The sequence below is a fragment of the Giraffa tippelskirchi genome, chromosome 5, assembly GCF_054371585.1.
Source record: "Giraffa tippelskirchi isolate mGirTip1 chromosome 5, T2T-mGirTip1v1.2.pri, whole genome shotgun sequence".
Taxonomy (NCBI): Eukaryota; Metazoa; Chordata; class Mammalia; order Artiodactyla; family Giraffidae; genus Giraffa; species Giraffa tippelskirchi.
In genome coordinates this window covers 72,096,022-72,113,577 of record NC_137279.1, presented here as the reverse complement: position 1 = coordinate 72,113,577, position 17,556 = coordinate 72,096,022, and the positions used below count along the sequence as shown (strand labels likewise).

At 40.2% G+C, this 17,556-nt stretch overlaps 1 protein-coding gene across 3 annotated transcripts in view; it reads left to right on the top strand.

The window, feature by feature from the left end:
- Positions 1 to 17,556, top strand: part of LOC145507225 (potassium channel subfamily T member 2) — a 406,914-nt gene that overhangs the window by 354,383 nt on the left and 34,975 nt on the right. For all 3 annotated transcript variants that reach the window (XM_081493298.1, XM_081493297.1, XM_081493299.1), the window contains 4 exons: positions 2,588 to 2,699; positions 12,942 to 13,043; positions 14,999 to 15,082; positions 16,137 to 16,265. In XM_081493298.1, the coding sequence (XP_081349424.1) occupies positions 2,588 to 2,699; positions 12,942 to 13,043; positions 14,999 to 15,082; positions 16,137 to 16,265 (427 nt within the window). The remainder of the gene's footprint in view (positions 1 to 2,587; positions 2,700 to 12,941; positions 13,044 to 14,998; positions 15,083 to 16,136; positions 16,266 to 17,556) is intronic.

The following is a 17,556-nucleotide window of genomic DNA, read 5'->3' as shown; positions in this document are numbered from 1 at the left end:
GTGGGCTGCAGTTCATGTGGTCACAAAGAGTTGGACACGACTGAGCGACTTTCACTCGCTAACTCACCCTTCTAATTTTTCAGAAGTGTCTGAAAAAAATGAACTTTTTATCAAATATACGCACATTGGTGACTTTTGAGGGAGAAGAATAGAGCTTCTAAAAGAAAGTCATGTGGGATATGGATTATACGGTGTTTCTCCATAAACTGTGTGTGCATGCATACTCAGTAGTGTACGATTCTTTGCGACCCCATGGATTGTGGCCTACCACGTTCCTCTATCCATGGGATTCTCCAGGCAAGAATACTGGAGCGGGTTGCCATCTCCTACTCCAGGGGATCTCCTTGACCTAGGGATCGAACCCATGTCTCTTGCATTCCCTGCATTGGCAAGTGGATTCTTTACCGCTGCACCCGCTGGGAAACCCCATACTTAACGTATTTATGGGAAAATCTGAACAAACTTTTTTCCAACCCAGTTGAATAATATTTGCTCTCAAAATGGAGGTGAGGCCATGCAATTCTTGTTATATTGCTTCTCACAAAGTGTAGATCTCATCAAGCACCTGATGATATCATAATTTTCAAATGTTTTGATTAGGTAAGCATCAATATTGTTCCAGCAATGTAACCAAGATGGCATATAGTTTTCACAGATAACTCTGAAATTAAGCATTTTTAAGAGTTGTTTAGATCTTAAATGAGAGGATGATTAAGCCCAGTGGAAACTGACTTCAGGGCCCCTTGGGAATTTCCCAGCAAGCCTGCAGGGAGCCCTCTCACTCCCAGAAGGAGGGAGACTTTCATTCTGGCAAAGCATCCATCAGTTTTATGGAGTTAGAGCTGAGGAGAGGGGTGATCTCACGGGTCCTGCTGAAGGTCAGTTCCTCTCTAAGACATCAGATCAAGTGCTCAGGTGCATGTGAGTAACAGCACCTTCCCTCCTGGACCCAGCAGATAATGAGAGTAAGATCAACTTCCCTAGTGATCCAGTGGTTAAGGCTTCACATTTCAATGCAGGGGATGTACATTCCATCCCTGGTCAGGGAGATAGGATGCCACATGCCTCATGGCCAAAAAGCCACAATGTAAATATTGCAACAAATTCAATAACAACTTTAAAAATGGACCACATAAAAAAGAATCTTTAAAAAATAAAAGGTCAGCTGGAGATGACTTGTTTCTGAGCTACTAACCAGATGTTCTGTCCTGCATATTTCAGTCAGTTCTGATGCCTGAGGTCTAGGCATGGGTCCAGCTACCAGCAGGAATTTTTTAAGTGGCCTTAAAAAGTGAAGTCGCTCAGTCATGTCCGACTCTTTGCAACCCCATGGACTGTAGCCTGCCAGGCTCCTCCATCCACGGATTTTTCCAGGCAAGAATACTGGAGTGGGTTGCTATTTCCTTCTCCAGGGGATCTTCCCAACCCAAGGATTGAACCCGGGTCTCCCACATTGTAGGCAGAGCTTTACTGTCTGAGCCACCAGGAAGCCTCCATAGTTAAGTGGCCTTAACTAAGTTTAAATACATATTGTATGGAGAACAAAGCTGATTATCACTTGAAGTGGCTGCTACAGGGAATCTCAAAATATGTGAACCAGGAGAGCTACCAGTGATGCAGAGACATCAACTAAAGATCAGATCACCAACCACAGCAACAATAAGGTATTTGCTGTGGTTTTATCTTGCCCCATTTTTCTGGCGGGAAAAAATCAAGTGTGTGTGTGTGTGTGTGCGTGCGTGCGCGCATGTGTGCACATGTGCACGTGCACGTGTGGATTGTGCAGGAGGATGTAAATAGGAAGAAAGCTTATGTAAAACTCTAGGATGAGTGGAAATTCTCAGGATTCTTCTAGGACAACACTATCCATTGAGCCTTGTCCTCAATTCATTACAATGAGTTGTTATTTCAATGACAATATTTGCTTCATTGTACTAAGATTTGAGGGCTTCCCTGCTGGCTCAGAGGGTAAAGCATCTGCCTACAATGCAGGAGACCTGGGTTCGATCCCTGGGATGGGAAGATCCCCTGGAGAAGGAAATGGCAACCCACTCCAGTACACTAGCCTGGAAAATCCCATGGACAGAGAAGCCTGATAGGCTACAGCCCATGGGGTCGCAAAGAGTCGGACACGACTGAGCAACTTCACTTTCACTTTCACTAAGATTTGACAATTAAAAGCACATACTGTGAGAACAGAGAGCCATAGGAAATCTTAGAACTCACATTATGGACAATAAGCTCGTGGGAAATTTTTGCCAATCCCCATATTCATCTTATAAATTTTTATTTCATTATTTTTCACGAGGTAATTTCTTCAATCAGCTTTATGAGTAGCGAGAAAATGCCTAATAAAAATTGAATTACTGAATTTAGTTTTTTTATAGTGCTAAAATGTTGGTTAAAATATTATCTGGGAAATAGCATTGCATTTCTCTTCCACAAAACAGTTTATGTGGCATGACTTGCTCTCGCAACTGTGTGTAGTTTAATGCCTGTGGCTAGAAATCACTCACTCCTAAACATGTTGTTATAAAAACACCATTCTAGATTGTTAGTGTAATGCAAATATTTCTTTGAAATGTAGGTTGTTTTCCAGTCTCAGTATCATCACAGAGCTCACCCACCCAGCCAACATGAGATTCATGCAATTCAGAGCCAAAGACTGTTACTCTCTTGCTCTTTCAAAGCTGGAAAAGGTAAGTCGCCACGTGATCAAATAAGTTGCATTTAACTGTTTGGATTGAAAGACTAACTTGGGAAATTTTTACATGTAGAAAGAAATGTCACGAAATATTAAAAATAAAAATGATATTTTGAATTCCTATGTGGGGGCTAAAATCTTAATAAGTTTATTAAAGTGTATATTGATGGATTTGAACCATTGATATCACAAGTGACCATGATGGAAATATCTCATTCTGGCATTACTGATCACAAATTAAAAGCATTATTTACGAAAGAATTAAATGCACCTGGAATATATGTATATATACACTCACATATGATGTCTATTATTGATAATATCATTAGTGCTATGTCAAGACATCTATATTTGCAGTTTTCAAAAATCCTTTAAATCTTAGAAAACCCCCATGGGCTTTGTTGAAAGTCAGTCCCCAAATGAGATAATCTGACATACAATCTGAGACAAAGTCAAGTTTATTGCTTAGGTAAATAAGGGAACCCTGAATACTCATTGGAAGGACTGATTCTGAAGCTGAAGCTCCAATATTTTGCCCACTTAATGTGAACAGCCGACTCATTGGAAAATACCCTGATGCTGGGAAAGATTGAAGGCAGAAGAAGAGGGCAACAGAGGATGAGATGGCATCAGAGGATGAGAGGTTGGATAGCATCACCGATCCAATGAACATAAACTTGGGCAAACTCTGGGAAATAGTAGGGAACAGGGAAGCCTGGTGTGCTTGCAGTCCATGGGATTGCAAAGAATTGGACATGACTTTGCAACTGAACAACAAAGTAAGGGAACTGTCACCTCAGGAGAGTTTTTTTTTGTTTTGTTTATAAATATTTACTAAAATTGAAAGTTATTTGCTCTTCTGTCCCATGAGCATGCATCCTGCTGCCTATCAACTGCTAAGATGCATGGTTGCTGTCATAAATGCCCTTGAAATCCTCAGGATAACAGATTATCTGCCTTTACTTAAAACTCCTTGTTCCTTGCCTTGTGGTCAGCACCTCTCTCCACACAGTTATGTAAAAGGTGTCCAGAATTTGTGCCCCAAGAGAGCCATCCATGGGTAAAAACGTATGTGCTGTGTGCTAAGTTGCTTCAGTCATGTCTGACTCTGCGAACCTATGGACTGTAGCCCACCAGACTCTTCTGTTCGTGGGATTCTCCAGGCAAGAATACTGGAGTGGGTTGCACGCCTTCCTTCAGGGGATCTTCCTGACCCAGGGGTGGAACCCATGTCTCTTACATCTCTTGCATTGGCAGGCCAGTTCTTTACCACTCGTGCTACCTGGGAAGCCCTAAAAAAGGTATACCTGTGATCAAATAAACATTGGCCCTGACATGTCAAAGACTCAAAATCCACCTGAGAAGAGTGGTTTTAAAATAGCTAAAGATGAATTTTCTCAGCACAAATCTAAATATGCCTGAAATCAGAGAGAGCTAATTAAGACTCAGGAGAGCCTTGTAGTGGGGGAAGGAAGGTCAAAGTCTATCAAGAACTGAAATTGTATTAAATGAGGCTCTTTCCAGGTGGGGACTTATTAGGATTGAGAGGATATGAGAATAATGATAAGGGAGACAGTGGCGTTATTGCACAGTCATGTTATGGGGACAGAAAAACGCAGTTTTTATTCTCAGTGTCCAGGCTGCCTGTAGGGATAAATGGATTTTGCATTCAAGGTGTACTTAACACTAGTATACTGGGAGAATTCGATGTAAGAGAAAAAATAAGATCCAGTCTTATACATATGAAAATGTGTCAAATCTATGCCATCTTCATTATTTGTAATAATATAGAGAGAAGGATAGCTTATTTTTTTTTTAGTTAGTTTTTTCTTTCACTTTATTTCGATTCCCTGTTATGCCAGGCACCGTCTTGTTCCCTGGGTGACATACAGTTGAGCGAGGGCTCTTCTATGCTCTTGTCTGGTGATTTCCGTCTTCACTGCTGGTCACATATATTATGTTAGTAGAGTCTTAGCACTGCCTCTTTACAAGCACAGTTACACTGCTATTAGAGACTGCTTCCAGATGAGGAAACTGAGTTTAAGACAGACTAAGTCACTTTTTTTTTCAAGAACTTATAGCTATCAATGTTGTCGAGCCCAGTTGGAGAGCTGGAGGCATAGTGAGGCCAAACAAACAGAAAGGTTGGAGTTTGGAATGGAGAAAGCTTTACTGCAGGGTGTGGCAAGGAGAAAGGGGAAGCTCCTGCCCTAAAGACCTGAACTCTCTGATGGTTTTCCAGGAGGACTTTTTATAGGCAAAATTGGGAGGGGAACTGCAGGGTGTGTAACTCTCCTCTGATTGGTTGGAGGCTGTGTTCCAGGAATCTCAATGATCAGCCTTCTGGTTCCAACCAGTCTGAAGTACAGGAGCTTTTGCTAAGTCTGAAGTTGCCATCCTCCCCAAGGGTGGGGGCCTTAGTTCCTATGAAACTCAGAGTTGTGGATCAGACTGTATGCACATCCCCCAAGGAGAAATCCAGACCCAGACCCATAGCTGTACTATCCTTTCCTTTCCTTTCTTTATTGAAGTAGAGTGGATATACAATATGGTGATTCATATTTTTTAAAGTCTATACAAACTAGTGAATATGAAAAAAAGAACACTAACAGATATACAGAACAAACTAGTGGCTGCCAGTGGGGCAAGGAAGGAGGGAGGGGCAATCTACAGGGGATTAAGAGGTAGAAACTGTAAGTATATAATATATAACATGGGAAATACAGCCAAGGGTCCTGCCCAGTTTCATCTAGTCAGTGCATAAGAGAAATGTAAAGCCATTCATGTTCAGAAAATGTTCCTTGTGTCATACACTGCTTTAACACCAAGAATCACAGCTGAACGGCTCAGCATCCAGAGACAAACCCAGGAGTAAGCAACCAGTGGAATCGATGCTGGCCTGATGTGGCATGGTCTCCTTCATGACATGTAAGGGAGGATTACCCCATGATGAAGCAGACAGGTTCTGCAGTCAGATCATCCATGGCTCTACTGCTGTCTAGGAATGGAACCTGGATAAAACATTTATACCTTCATAGCCCTTGGCAGTTGCTCTGAAAAATACTGATGATAGCCAAATGATAGGGTCATTGCAAAGATCACATCACACAATCTAGTCACAATATTTAGCCCGGTTTGGGCATATAATCAGTGCTCAAATAAATAGTCTCAAAAGCATAATTATAAGTTAGTATTGTTGACACCATCACTAATAAATATTCTATTGTTTTTGTGTTCGGTTGCTAAGTCATGTCCAACTCTTTGCAACCCCACGGACTGCAACACACCACACTTCCCTGTCCGTCACTATCTCCCTTGTGCTCAAGCTAATATCTGTTGAATTGGTGATGTCATCCAACCATCTTATCCTCTGTCACCTTCTCATTCTACCCTCAATCTTTCCCAGCATCAGGATCTTTTCTATGTGTATTTAATTTTATACCAGGTCAGTTGATACAGTAAGGTCATAATTGTGGAAGTTATTTTCAGTATTGGTGAATCTGTGTGTCTACACTATCGTGTGTCAATTGTGTTAGGGGAAAAGAAAAACAAGATGAAATTTTGATCTGTGTTGGGAAATTAATTAAAAATAAAAACTTTCCTCCAACCTAAAAATCCTCTTCATTAATGTAGGAAAGTTTTCTCTGAATAAGCTTTAAATCAAATTATGTATGATATGTATCTCAGAAATCCACTAAAGATATTACAAGGACAGAAAGACATCTCATTTGTTTATGTAGCTGGGCAGATACAGTAATTTACATACATGTTAATTGTCTTGATCCAAAGGAAAAATAAATTGTCTTTTATCTTTGCAGCAAACAAGAAGTTACAACTTGGAGCCAGGCATCTAGGCTAAACTCCCAAAGAGACAGACAGGGTACTTTATGTTCACATTTCATAAAGATAGTTCCAAGGCCCTCAAGACATTCCTGGGATACAAAGATGGCTGGAGGTTACTCATGTTTTCAAGAGTTTTGCATCTGTCTCTGAGAGACAAGGAAAGGATGTATAATTGCAAATTTTCTAAAAGGAAACTCTCTAGGAAAAAGAAAGGGAAGGAGACAGTTTTCTTTTTTGGCATTAGGGAATTCATTTATTTCTTGAGATTTATATTTATCCTTGCATCTTCTTGGGGGCTTCCCTGGTGTCTCAGATGATAAAGAATCTGCCTGCAGTGCAGGACACCTGGGTTCTATCTCTGGTTTTGGAAGATACCCTGGAGTGGGAAATGGCAATCCACTCCAGTATTCTTGCTTGGGATATCCCATACACAGAGGAGCCTGGTGAGCTGTGGCCCATGGCAGGTCCATGGGGTTGCAAAGAGACAGACAGGACTGAGCTACTAACACTTGCACTTCACTTTCTTTCACTTGCATCTTCTAGATATTTTCCAAGAAGAATAAAAAATAATATATTACCAAATTATTAAGAATAGAGGAGTTAAGGGAAGTGGAATTGAAACCAATGGTTTCAATGTTATAAAGCCATGGAAAATCCAGAAAAATTCAGTAGTGAATTTTAATTCAGTTACTCTCAGTTATATCTATTGAAATAGGATTGTCGCATAGAAACATTTTAGGCTGCTTCCCTTGTAACTCAGTTGGTAAAGAATTCACCTTCAGTGCAAGAGACCTGGGTTTGATTCCTGGGTCAGGAAGATCCCCTGGAGAAGAAGGAAATGACAACCTACTCCAGTATTCTTGCCTGGAGAATCCCATGGACAGAGGAGCCTGGCAGGCTACAGTCCCTGGGGTCACAAGAGTCAGACACGACTTAGCTACTAAATCACCACCACCACTACCATGGATTGAATTGTGTCCCTCTGCTCCACCAAAAATGTGCTGGAGTCTTAGCCTCCACTACTTCAGAACGTGAAAATCTCTGAAGACAAGGTTTTACCGAGGTAAGCAAGATAAAGAAGGCCTTTAGGGCCTAATCCAGAATGATTGGCATCCTTATAAAAAGTGTAAATTCAGACCCAGGGACAGACACTTGCAAAGGGAAGACAGACATCCACAAGCCAAGAGGAGAGGCCTGGAACAAATCCATCACTGAGTCCTCAGAAGGAACCAGAGTTGGAAACACATTCATTTCAAACTCTGAGCTTTCAGAACTGAGAGGCAATAAATTTCAGTTGTTTTAGCCACTCTGTTTATGACATTTTCTTATGGCAGAGCTGGAAATCTAACACATGTGCCATCGCTGATAATGGTAACTGTTCATTTCTAACTGGTACTTTTTACCACTGAACTGTTTGGAGGAGATCGCCATTAACCCCATCATAGAGCCACCAGAACTTACACAGGACTGGGGAAACAAAATTTTGCAGGGCACAAACAAAACCCTGTACACACCAGGACCCAGGAGAAAAGAGCGGTGACCTCTCAAGGGACTGACCCAGACTTGCCTGTGAGTGTCCAGGAATCTCCGGTGGAAGCGGTGGCCCGCTACAGGATCAGGGTCACTGAGTGCAGCAGTGCCTGCATGGGACCTTTATCTTCATTACCTCCACCATAGTTTGGCCTCAGGTCAAAAAACAGGGAGGGAATACAGCCCCAAAATCAACAGAAAACTGGAATAAAGATTTACTGAGCGTGGCCCCGCCCATCAGAACAAGACCCAGTTTCCCCCTCAGTCAGTCTCTCCCATCAGGAAGCTTCCATAAGCCTCTTATCCTTCTTCATCAGAGAGTAGACAGAATGAAAACCACAATCACGGAAAACTAACCAAACTGATCACATGGAAGACAGCCTTGTCTAACTCAATGAAACTATGAGCCATGCTGTGTAGGGCCACCCAAGACGGACGGGCCATGATGGAGAGTTCTGACAAAACATGGTCCACTGGAGAAGGAAATGGCAAACCACTTCAGTATTCTTGCCTTGAAAACCCCATGAACAGAATGAAAAGGCAAAAAGAGGACACTGAAAAATGAACTCCCCAGGTCGGTAGGTGCCCAGTATTCTACTGGAGATCAATGGAGAAATAACTCCAGAAAGAATGAAGGGATAGAGCCAAAGCAAGAACAACACCCAATTGTGGATGGGATTGGTGATAAAAGCAAGATTCGATGCTGTAAAGAGCAATTGCATAGGAACCTGGGATGTTAGGTCCATGAATCTAGGCAAATTGGAAGTGGTCAAACAGGAGATGGCAAGAGTGAATGTCGACATTCTAGGAATCAGCGAACTAAGATGGACTGAAACGGGTGAATTTAACTCAACAATTTTTCTTTAGGTGTACAACTACTCTAAGTAGAAAAGATGTATTCATTTGTTCAATAAAATTTCATTGACTGTGCCAGGAATTTGGCACAACTTAAGAACCACATGTGACCCCAGATTCATAGGAAATCCTACCTATTCCTGTAGGTAGACAGATTATTCAGAGCATCTGGAAACCGCCTACCTAGGTAGTTCAAAGAGGCATTGCTGATACCAAGGCTAATAAGTCAGTGACTGCATTGTGATGTGATGCAGATCACTGATACCAGGACACAGACACCAAGGGGGCACCACTCGCATATCCTTCCTTCTCTCTGCATTTCAAGTCGGGATGTCCTTATACTCTGGGTAGTCTTCTCAACTAGTAGACATGATAGATGTGGTGGAGTAACTCCTCTTTCTCCCTGACAGGGCTGATGCTGAGCCCAGCCTCATCTGTCTGTCCAGGGAAAGCCCAGGGGTCTAGTCGCTCTAGCACTCTAGACAACAAGCAGGAACAGTGGCCCCATTTATTTATCTCCAAGACCCCTTCTGTCAACAGTGTGCCCTCCCACCCATTCCTAAAATGATGGACCTGGAGCCATCCTTTCCCCTGAGATCTGCCAAATTTGCTGCGTTAGAGACTGGAGTCCCTTTCCATTGCCTCAGCGAGTGAGGACTGATGTTATCATTTGCTTTCTCTGTCTGTCTTTCCTGGTAAGGGGAAGCTGGCAACAACAGAAACGAGTGTCTTTGAGGTGATCACTTAAGTACCAGGTGAAGTTTCATCCTTAAGAAATTTGTTTTGACTGACACAAACATTTGCTCTTAGGTCTTTGCTTATTAATGGGCAATAACAGCAACAGAATTTTTCAAAAGAAACCCCCATACACCATTATACACACAAACACATGCTTTTTCACATTTTTTTTTACTGTGGTAAAAGTTTTATAATATAAAATACACTATTTTAAGCATATTTATCTATACAGTTCAGTGACACTAAGTACATTCACGTTGTTCTGCAATGCTCACCGTCATCTGTCTCTGGGATTTTTCACCTTCCTAAACTGAATCTCTATACCCTTTAAATACTAACCCCCATACCTCTCTTTCCCCCACTCCCTGACTCCTGGCATCTGCCAGTGTCCTTTCTGACTCTGAATTTGAAATTCTAGGTACCAAATGTAAGTGGATTCAAACAGTGTTTTTTGCACCTGCTGTATACAGGAATCCTTTTTTAAGATTAACAAATATATATCCTAACAACAGATTGTACCTTCCTTTTATTTCCCTTTGTGCTTTGCAGCAGGTTCTCATTAGTTATCAATTTTATAAGAGTATCAATAGTATATATATGTTAATCCCAATCTCCCGTTTCATCCCACCCCCGCTTACCCCTCGGTGTCCATACATTTGTTCTCTATGTCTGTGTCTGTATTCTTACCCTGCAAATAGGTTCATCTATACCATTTTTCTAGATTCCAAATATATGCCTTAATATATGATATTTGTTTTTCTCTTTCTGGTTTGAACACACTTTTGGGGTCATTTACAGAATTTTAGCTGCAGTTTGGTATGGCTCAGTCAATTCGGTTCAGTAAATCAGTCGTGTCCAACTATTCGCAACCCTATGGATTGCAGAACGCCAGGCTTCCCTGTCCATCACCAACTCCTGGAGCCTGCTCAAACTCATGTCCATTAAGTCAGTGATGTGATCCAACCATCTCATCCTCTGTCATCTCCTTTTCCTCCTGCCTTCAATCTTCCCAGCATCAGGGTCTCTTCAAATGAGTCAGTTCTTTGCAACAGGTGGCCAAAGTATTGAAGCTTCAGCTTCAGCATCAGTACTTCCAATGAATATTCAGGACTGATTTGCTTTAGAATTGACCAGTTTGATCACCTTGCAGTCCAAGGAACTCTCAAGAGTCCTGTCCAACACCACAATTCAAAACCATCAATTCTTCAACCCTCAGCCTTCTTTATGGTCCAACACACACATCCATACATGACTAGTAGAAAAACCATAGATTTGACTATATGGACCTTTGTTGGCAAAGTAATATCTTTGCATTTTAATACACTGTCTATGTTTGTCATAGTTTCTCTTCCAAGGAGCAAGCATTTCATTTCATGGCTTTAATTTCACTTTTATCAAGAGGCTGTTTAGTTCTTCTTTGCTTTCTTCCATAAGGGTGGTGTCATCTGCATATCTGAGGTTATTGATATTTCTCATGGCAATCTTGATTCCAGCTTGTGCTTCATCCAGCTTAGCATTTCACATGATGTACTCTGCATATAAGACTTCCCTGGTGGCTCAGATGGTAAAGCATCTGTCTACAATATGGGAGACCCGGGTTCGATCCCTGGATGGGGAAGATCTCCTGGAGAAGGAAATGGCAACCCACTCCAGTACTCTTGCCTGGAAAATCCCATGGACGGAGGAGCCTGGTAGGCTACAGTCCGTGGGGTCATAAGGAGTCGGACACGACTGAGCGACTTCACTCACTCACTCTGCATATAAGTTAAATAAACAGGGTGATAATATAAAGCCTTGACATATTCCTTTCCCAATTTGGAACCAGTCTGTTGTTCCATGTCCAGTTCTAACTATTGCTTCTTGACCTGCATACAGATTTCTCAGGAGGCAGGTAAGGTGGTTGGTATGTCTATCTCTTGAAGAATTTTCCAGTTTTTTGTGATCCACACAGTCAAAGGCTTTGGCGTAGTCAGTAAAACAGAAGTAGATGTTTTGCTGGAACTCTCTTGCTTTTTCTGTGATCCATCATATGTTGGAAATTTGATCTCTGGTTCCTCTGCCTTTTCTAAATCCAGCTTGCACATTTGGAGGTTCTCGGTTCACGTACTGTTGAAGCCTCACTTGGAGAATTTTGAGCATTATTTTGCTAGAGTGTGAGATGAGTGCAATTGTGCAGTAGTTTGAACATTCTTTGGCATTGCCTTTCTTTGGGATTGGGATGAAAACTGACCTTTTCCAGTCCTGTGGCCACTGCTGAGTTTTCCACATTTGCAAATTTGGTGGTATATTGGGTGCAGCATCATCTCATAGAATTTGAAATAGCTCAACTGGAATTCCATCATCTCCACTAGCTTTGCTCGCAGTGATGCTTCCTAAGGCCCACTTGACTTCACATTCCAGGATGTCTGGCTCTAGGTGAGTTGATCACACCATCACGGTTATCTGGGTCATTAAGATCTTTTTGTATAATTCTGTGTATTCTTGCACTTCTTCTTAATATCTTCTGCTTCTGTTAAGTATACCATTTCTGTCTTTTATGATAGAGAAAATGTATGGCTGGCACAACTTGAAAGGCAGATTGACAAATTAAAACTCATATGACAGAAAGCTAGAATCCACTGGTTGTGATCACTCCTACTTGTCTGTGTTTTGTGTTCTCACATATGAGAATATTCAAAAGCTGACATTCTAAATATTATGGTACATTATGTGGCTTTAGGGTTTTTTCCAAATTTGATGAAATAATGCTATTGTGTCTGTTCTTTTTATTAATATCACTTCAAATCCTGTTAAGAAATATGTACAAAGGGTAAATAAATCTTTAATGTATGAAAGGATCCGGCTTTCTTAACTGTTGGATATTTTAATTAAGAAAACATGGTTATGAAAGGGGCTTCCCAGGTGGCTCAATGGTAAGGAATCCTGCCAATGCAGGAGGTGTGAGTTCGCTTCCTGGGTTGGGAAGATCCCCTGTCAAAGGAAATGGAATCCCATTCCTGTCCTCTTGCCCAGGTAATCCCATGGACAGAGGAGTCCAGCGGATTCCAGTCAGTGGAGGTCGCAAAAGAGTCAGACACGACTGAGCATGCATGCATGGTTATGAAAAGTAAAGGGACATTAACAATACAATTAAAGGTGAAGTCACAGTGCATTCACAACTAAGAACCACAAGACAAAAATTACTTTCTTCAAGTTTGTTAGAATTTAACTAAGCAGAAAAGCATAAGATAGAGGATGCTCACAAATTATTCTTTTTCAAATTTCTGAACAGAAAGAAAGAGAACGAGGTTCTAACTTGGCCTTCATATTCCGACTGCCTTTTGCTGCCGGGAGGGTGTTCAGTATCAGCATGTTGGACACACTTCTTTATCAGGTACTCAGTGTTTTCTGTTGCTTTTCTGCTTCTTTTCTGAAGCTTTTATTTTCTATTTTGTTTAGATTCTATCAAACAAATGATACAACTAGTGTTTCTCATGGAACTGTCAACTTAAATTGGCTCTGGAAGTAATCCAATATTTTATTTCATGTATTTAATGAATGATCTAAATGTGCCTATGAAAGACATCATAAGAAAAAAATTATTTTTCAGAATAATCTATGAGATGGTATTAGGCATTCTTTGACACCAGTGTCCTACAATGTTTCATGTGACATTTGAATTCATTTGCATATTCCTTTACATATATAACTAGACTATAAATAAAAGTTAAGAAAAATTACTAGGTTAATAAAAAGACACCTTTCTTTCTAATGCACATTTTTAAAAAATGATACCAAATAATGTCAATAAACTGACAAATCAAGGACATTTTCCTCATCTAATAACTATTGCCTACTGTAGAAACATGTAACGAAAATTTTACTGCCTCTAAGAACCATTCGGTTTGTTTCTGAATGCCAGAATTTTACATTGTCATTTCATCATTGTTAAGTTCACAGGGATTTTATTTTATACAAATATGCTAATATTTTTTTAACTCTGCCAGAAGCTGAACAGCAGCAATATTTCATATTCTTTGATTCAAGTATTCAGATAATTTCTAAATATATCCGTTAAGGAAAAAAACAGATATTCATAGGGCTTTAAACAAAAATCAACAAGAAAAAAACTAGTTGAAATATTGCATTGTAAATTTTAGTCATTACAAACTTTTAAAAAATATTCTCTTTTGTTCAGCTTATAGTTTTTTGTTATTAAAAATCTAGTACTGTTATCCTCATGTCCAATACCATGCATAAAATTTAAACATATCAGGATATCCTAGAAAATAATAATATCCTATATTTTATAAGAACAGCTTAACTGTACATGTGTATTTAGCACACTGACAAGATAGATTTTTATTTCTTTTTTAATGGAGGTTTAATGATTGGAGAAGGAAATGGCAACCCACTCCAGGAATGGCAACTTGCCTGGAGAATCCCGGGGACAGAGGATTCTGGCAGGCTACAGTCCATGGGGTTGCAAGAGTCAGACACAACTTAGTGACTAAACTACTGCTGCTGCTGCTGCTAAGTCGCTTCAGTCGTGTCCGACTCTGTGCGACCCCATAGACGGCAGCCCACCAGGCTCCGCCGTCCCTGGGATTCTCCAGGCAAGAATACTGGAGTGGGTTGCCATTTCCTTTTCCAGTGCATGAAAGGGAAAAGTGAAAGTGAAGTCGCTCAGTCATGTCCGACTCCTAGCGACCCCATGGGTCTGCAGCCTACCAGGCTCCTCCACCCATGGGATTTTCCAGGCAAGAGTACTGGAGTGACTAAACTACCACCACCTAAAGTGGGCTTCCCTGGTGGCTCAGACTGCAAAGAATCTGCCTGTTAATGCAGGAGACCCAGGTTCAATTCTTGGGTCAGAAAGATCCCTTAGAGAAGGGAATGGCAATCCACTCCAGTATTCTTGCCTGGAGAATTCCACGGACAGAGGAGTCTGGTGGGCTATAGTCCATGCAGTCACAAAGAGTCAGACACGACTGAATGACTAACACTTTCACTTTCAATGATATGATAGTGCTTCCCTGGTGGCTCTGGTAAAGAATCTGCCTGCCAGTGCTGAAAATGCAGATTCAATCCCTGAGCCAGGAACATCCCCAGAGAAGGAAGTGGCAACCCACTGCAGTATTCTTGCCTGGGAAATCCCATGGGCAGAGGAGCCTGGCTGACTACAGTTCATCAGGTTGCAAAAGAGTCTGGCGTGACTTTAGTCACTAAACAACAGCAATGCCATGATAACATTTAATATAACCTGTAAGATGTAATAAGATATTCACACTCTAAGCTATTCTGTGTTTTTCACACACATGATAAATACATATTTTATTTCTGTTGCAGTCATTTGTGAAGGACTATATGATTTCTATTACCAGACTTCTGTTGGGATTGGACACCACACCAGGATCGGGGTTTCTTTGCTCTGTAAGTTACTGCTGTCTGAAGTGGAAGAGAATTCTGGCAGGCAGTTCTGAAATCCATCTATCATGCTCTTTGGCTGACTCTTCTATATCATTTATTTATTTATTTTTCTAACATGTGCTCAAAGAATAGCATCCTGTTTTTTGAAATTGATTTAAAAGTGTTTAGGGAAAACATTATTTAAATTAATAATCTTGCAGATAGCCATTCAGAACAAAATTCACAAGTGTTTTGTCTTGTTATTTTTCCCCCTAGCTGGCATTTGAGATGAACAGTTTCTGACATAGGATACCATACTGCCAAGAAAAACACTGATCATGTCGTTTATCTTCTGTTTTTTTGTTTTTGTTTTCTTTTCTTCTTTCTTATCTTTGGCCATGCCCCACAACTTGGGGGATCTTAGTTCTCTGACTGGGGCCCCCTGTAGGGAAAGAACGGAGTCCTAACCACTGGACCACCAGGGAATTCTCTAACATCTCTGTTTTATAAATGAGTGTGCTATGTCCAAGTGTATTTCATTAAGTGACTTATTAACAATTCAAATTTGTGATTAGCAGAGAGGTAGCAGCACTTATGCCTCCTGTGTGGGCATCTTCTATTGCACACCTTTCTCAGTAGGGACGCTATAGAACTTTGGATGGACTATTCGTTTTTGTGCTGGAGTGTCCTTGGCACTTCAGGATTTGTAAGCATCAGCGGACCCTGTCCACTAAGTCCCGGTAACATCCTCTAGTTATCGCAACATTCAAACAAGTCCTTATGTACAGGTTTCCAACAATTCCCAGTCAGTTACCAATGATGTCACCCACTGAGACAGAACTAATGCAATGCCATGCTGCTGCAAATTGAGCAGTGGGTTTCTTATGTTTGAGTTAACCTGAGGGATAAGGTTTAGATGAAATGAGTAAATAACTTTAATATATGGATAAGCACTTAAGAAATGTTGCTTTGCAATTTTAAAATATCAATGAAATCTACTTTTAAGGAATGAAAAATAACCATTGGGTTTTTTTATTTCTTAAAAATTTAGTATGTAAATAATCCAATTATGTTACAGATGAAGATCACAGAGGATGACTTATGGATCAGGACTTACGCCAGACTTTATCAGAAGTTATGTTCCTCTACTGGGGATGTTCCTATTGGGATCTACAGGACAGAATCTCAAAAGCTTACTACATCTGAGGTTTGGAAACATCCACATATTCCTGTCGTAATGTTTAATGTGATTGAAAACTGCGATTTCTAAACCTAGAAACTTATTTCTGAAATATTGGCCATTAAGTCATGTCAGGAATTTCATAAAGTAATTTTGGCAAAAATGGTATTCTAGAGTTTGGACTCTGAATGCTTTTTGTAGGTGAATTTGTAGGAAGCAAATTAATTCTAAGTAACCTTTTGACACATAAGAAAAGTTCTCAGGGTAAGCAATCTAGTTTTTAATATAACCTTAAACTCCTGTATATTAGCATTTGGAAAGAAGGAAACAGAGATAAGTTAGGGAGCATGAAACTCACATTTTTTCAAACTCTAGGTTGAGAACTACTTTGGAGCCAAGGAAAAAACTCCAGGAGCAGTGCCAGACCCTGGCTCAATAATCATAATAGCAAATTAGACCCTATTAAAAATGGAACAGAATTTACAATGCCTGCATACGACTGAAAACATATCCATATTTTAATTTGGTCACACTGTATGGTTCTAAATTATGGTTTACGTTCTTGAAATATGTATCTTCTTCAGATACCTCAAAGTTATTCAAAATTTTGGTTAACTATTTCTTTCTTTGGTCTTATGTGAAACAGATCCTCAACTGTGAGACTTAGATCAATTACATGCATTTTAATAGTCATATAATCATTATATCAGCTTGTGATTAAAATCAATGAATCTATGGTGGAAAAGAAGAACTTTATAGAAAGCATAAGGATAATGGAGTAGATTTTTATTTTCTTGCTACAATTTATAGTTTGACATTTAAGAAAGTGATATATATATAAAAGGCCAGAAGAAAATAGTTCCATTTTTCTGAGATGCTCTTTGCTGGTTTCACTGCAGCTTCAGAGGTGCTAAAGGATGTTTTATTGCCATTTCTGCAGCTGAATCTGAGTTTTTCATTGGCTGTGGTCCCCGTGGTTCACACCACAAAGAGCAGGACCAAATTGGAAAAAATCAGGAATGACTGAGGGAGAAACATATCAGACAGTTGAATGTGGAAGACAGCTTGGCAGATATGCCTAAAAGTTTAAGAATATTGCATCCAAAAAGTATTATTTGGTTAAAGGTTAAGAGAAAAAAAGTGCTTTCACACTTAAGCAATTAACCACGTCTTACTCAAGCTTGATAAAGACAAAGAAGATTTTCACATAGCAGAATACTATCCTGTTTTTATCTTGTAATATGGATTTTGTAAACTTGAAAATAGTTAATTCTTCCACTGGTCAAATTCATATCCATGTTTGTCATTTTGTATTATT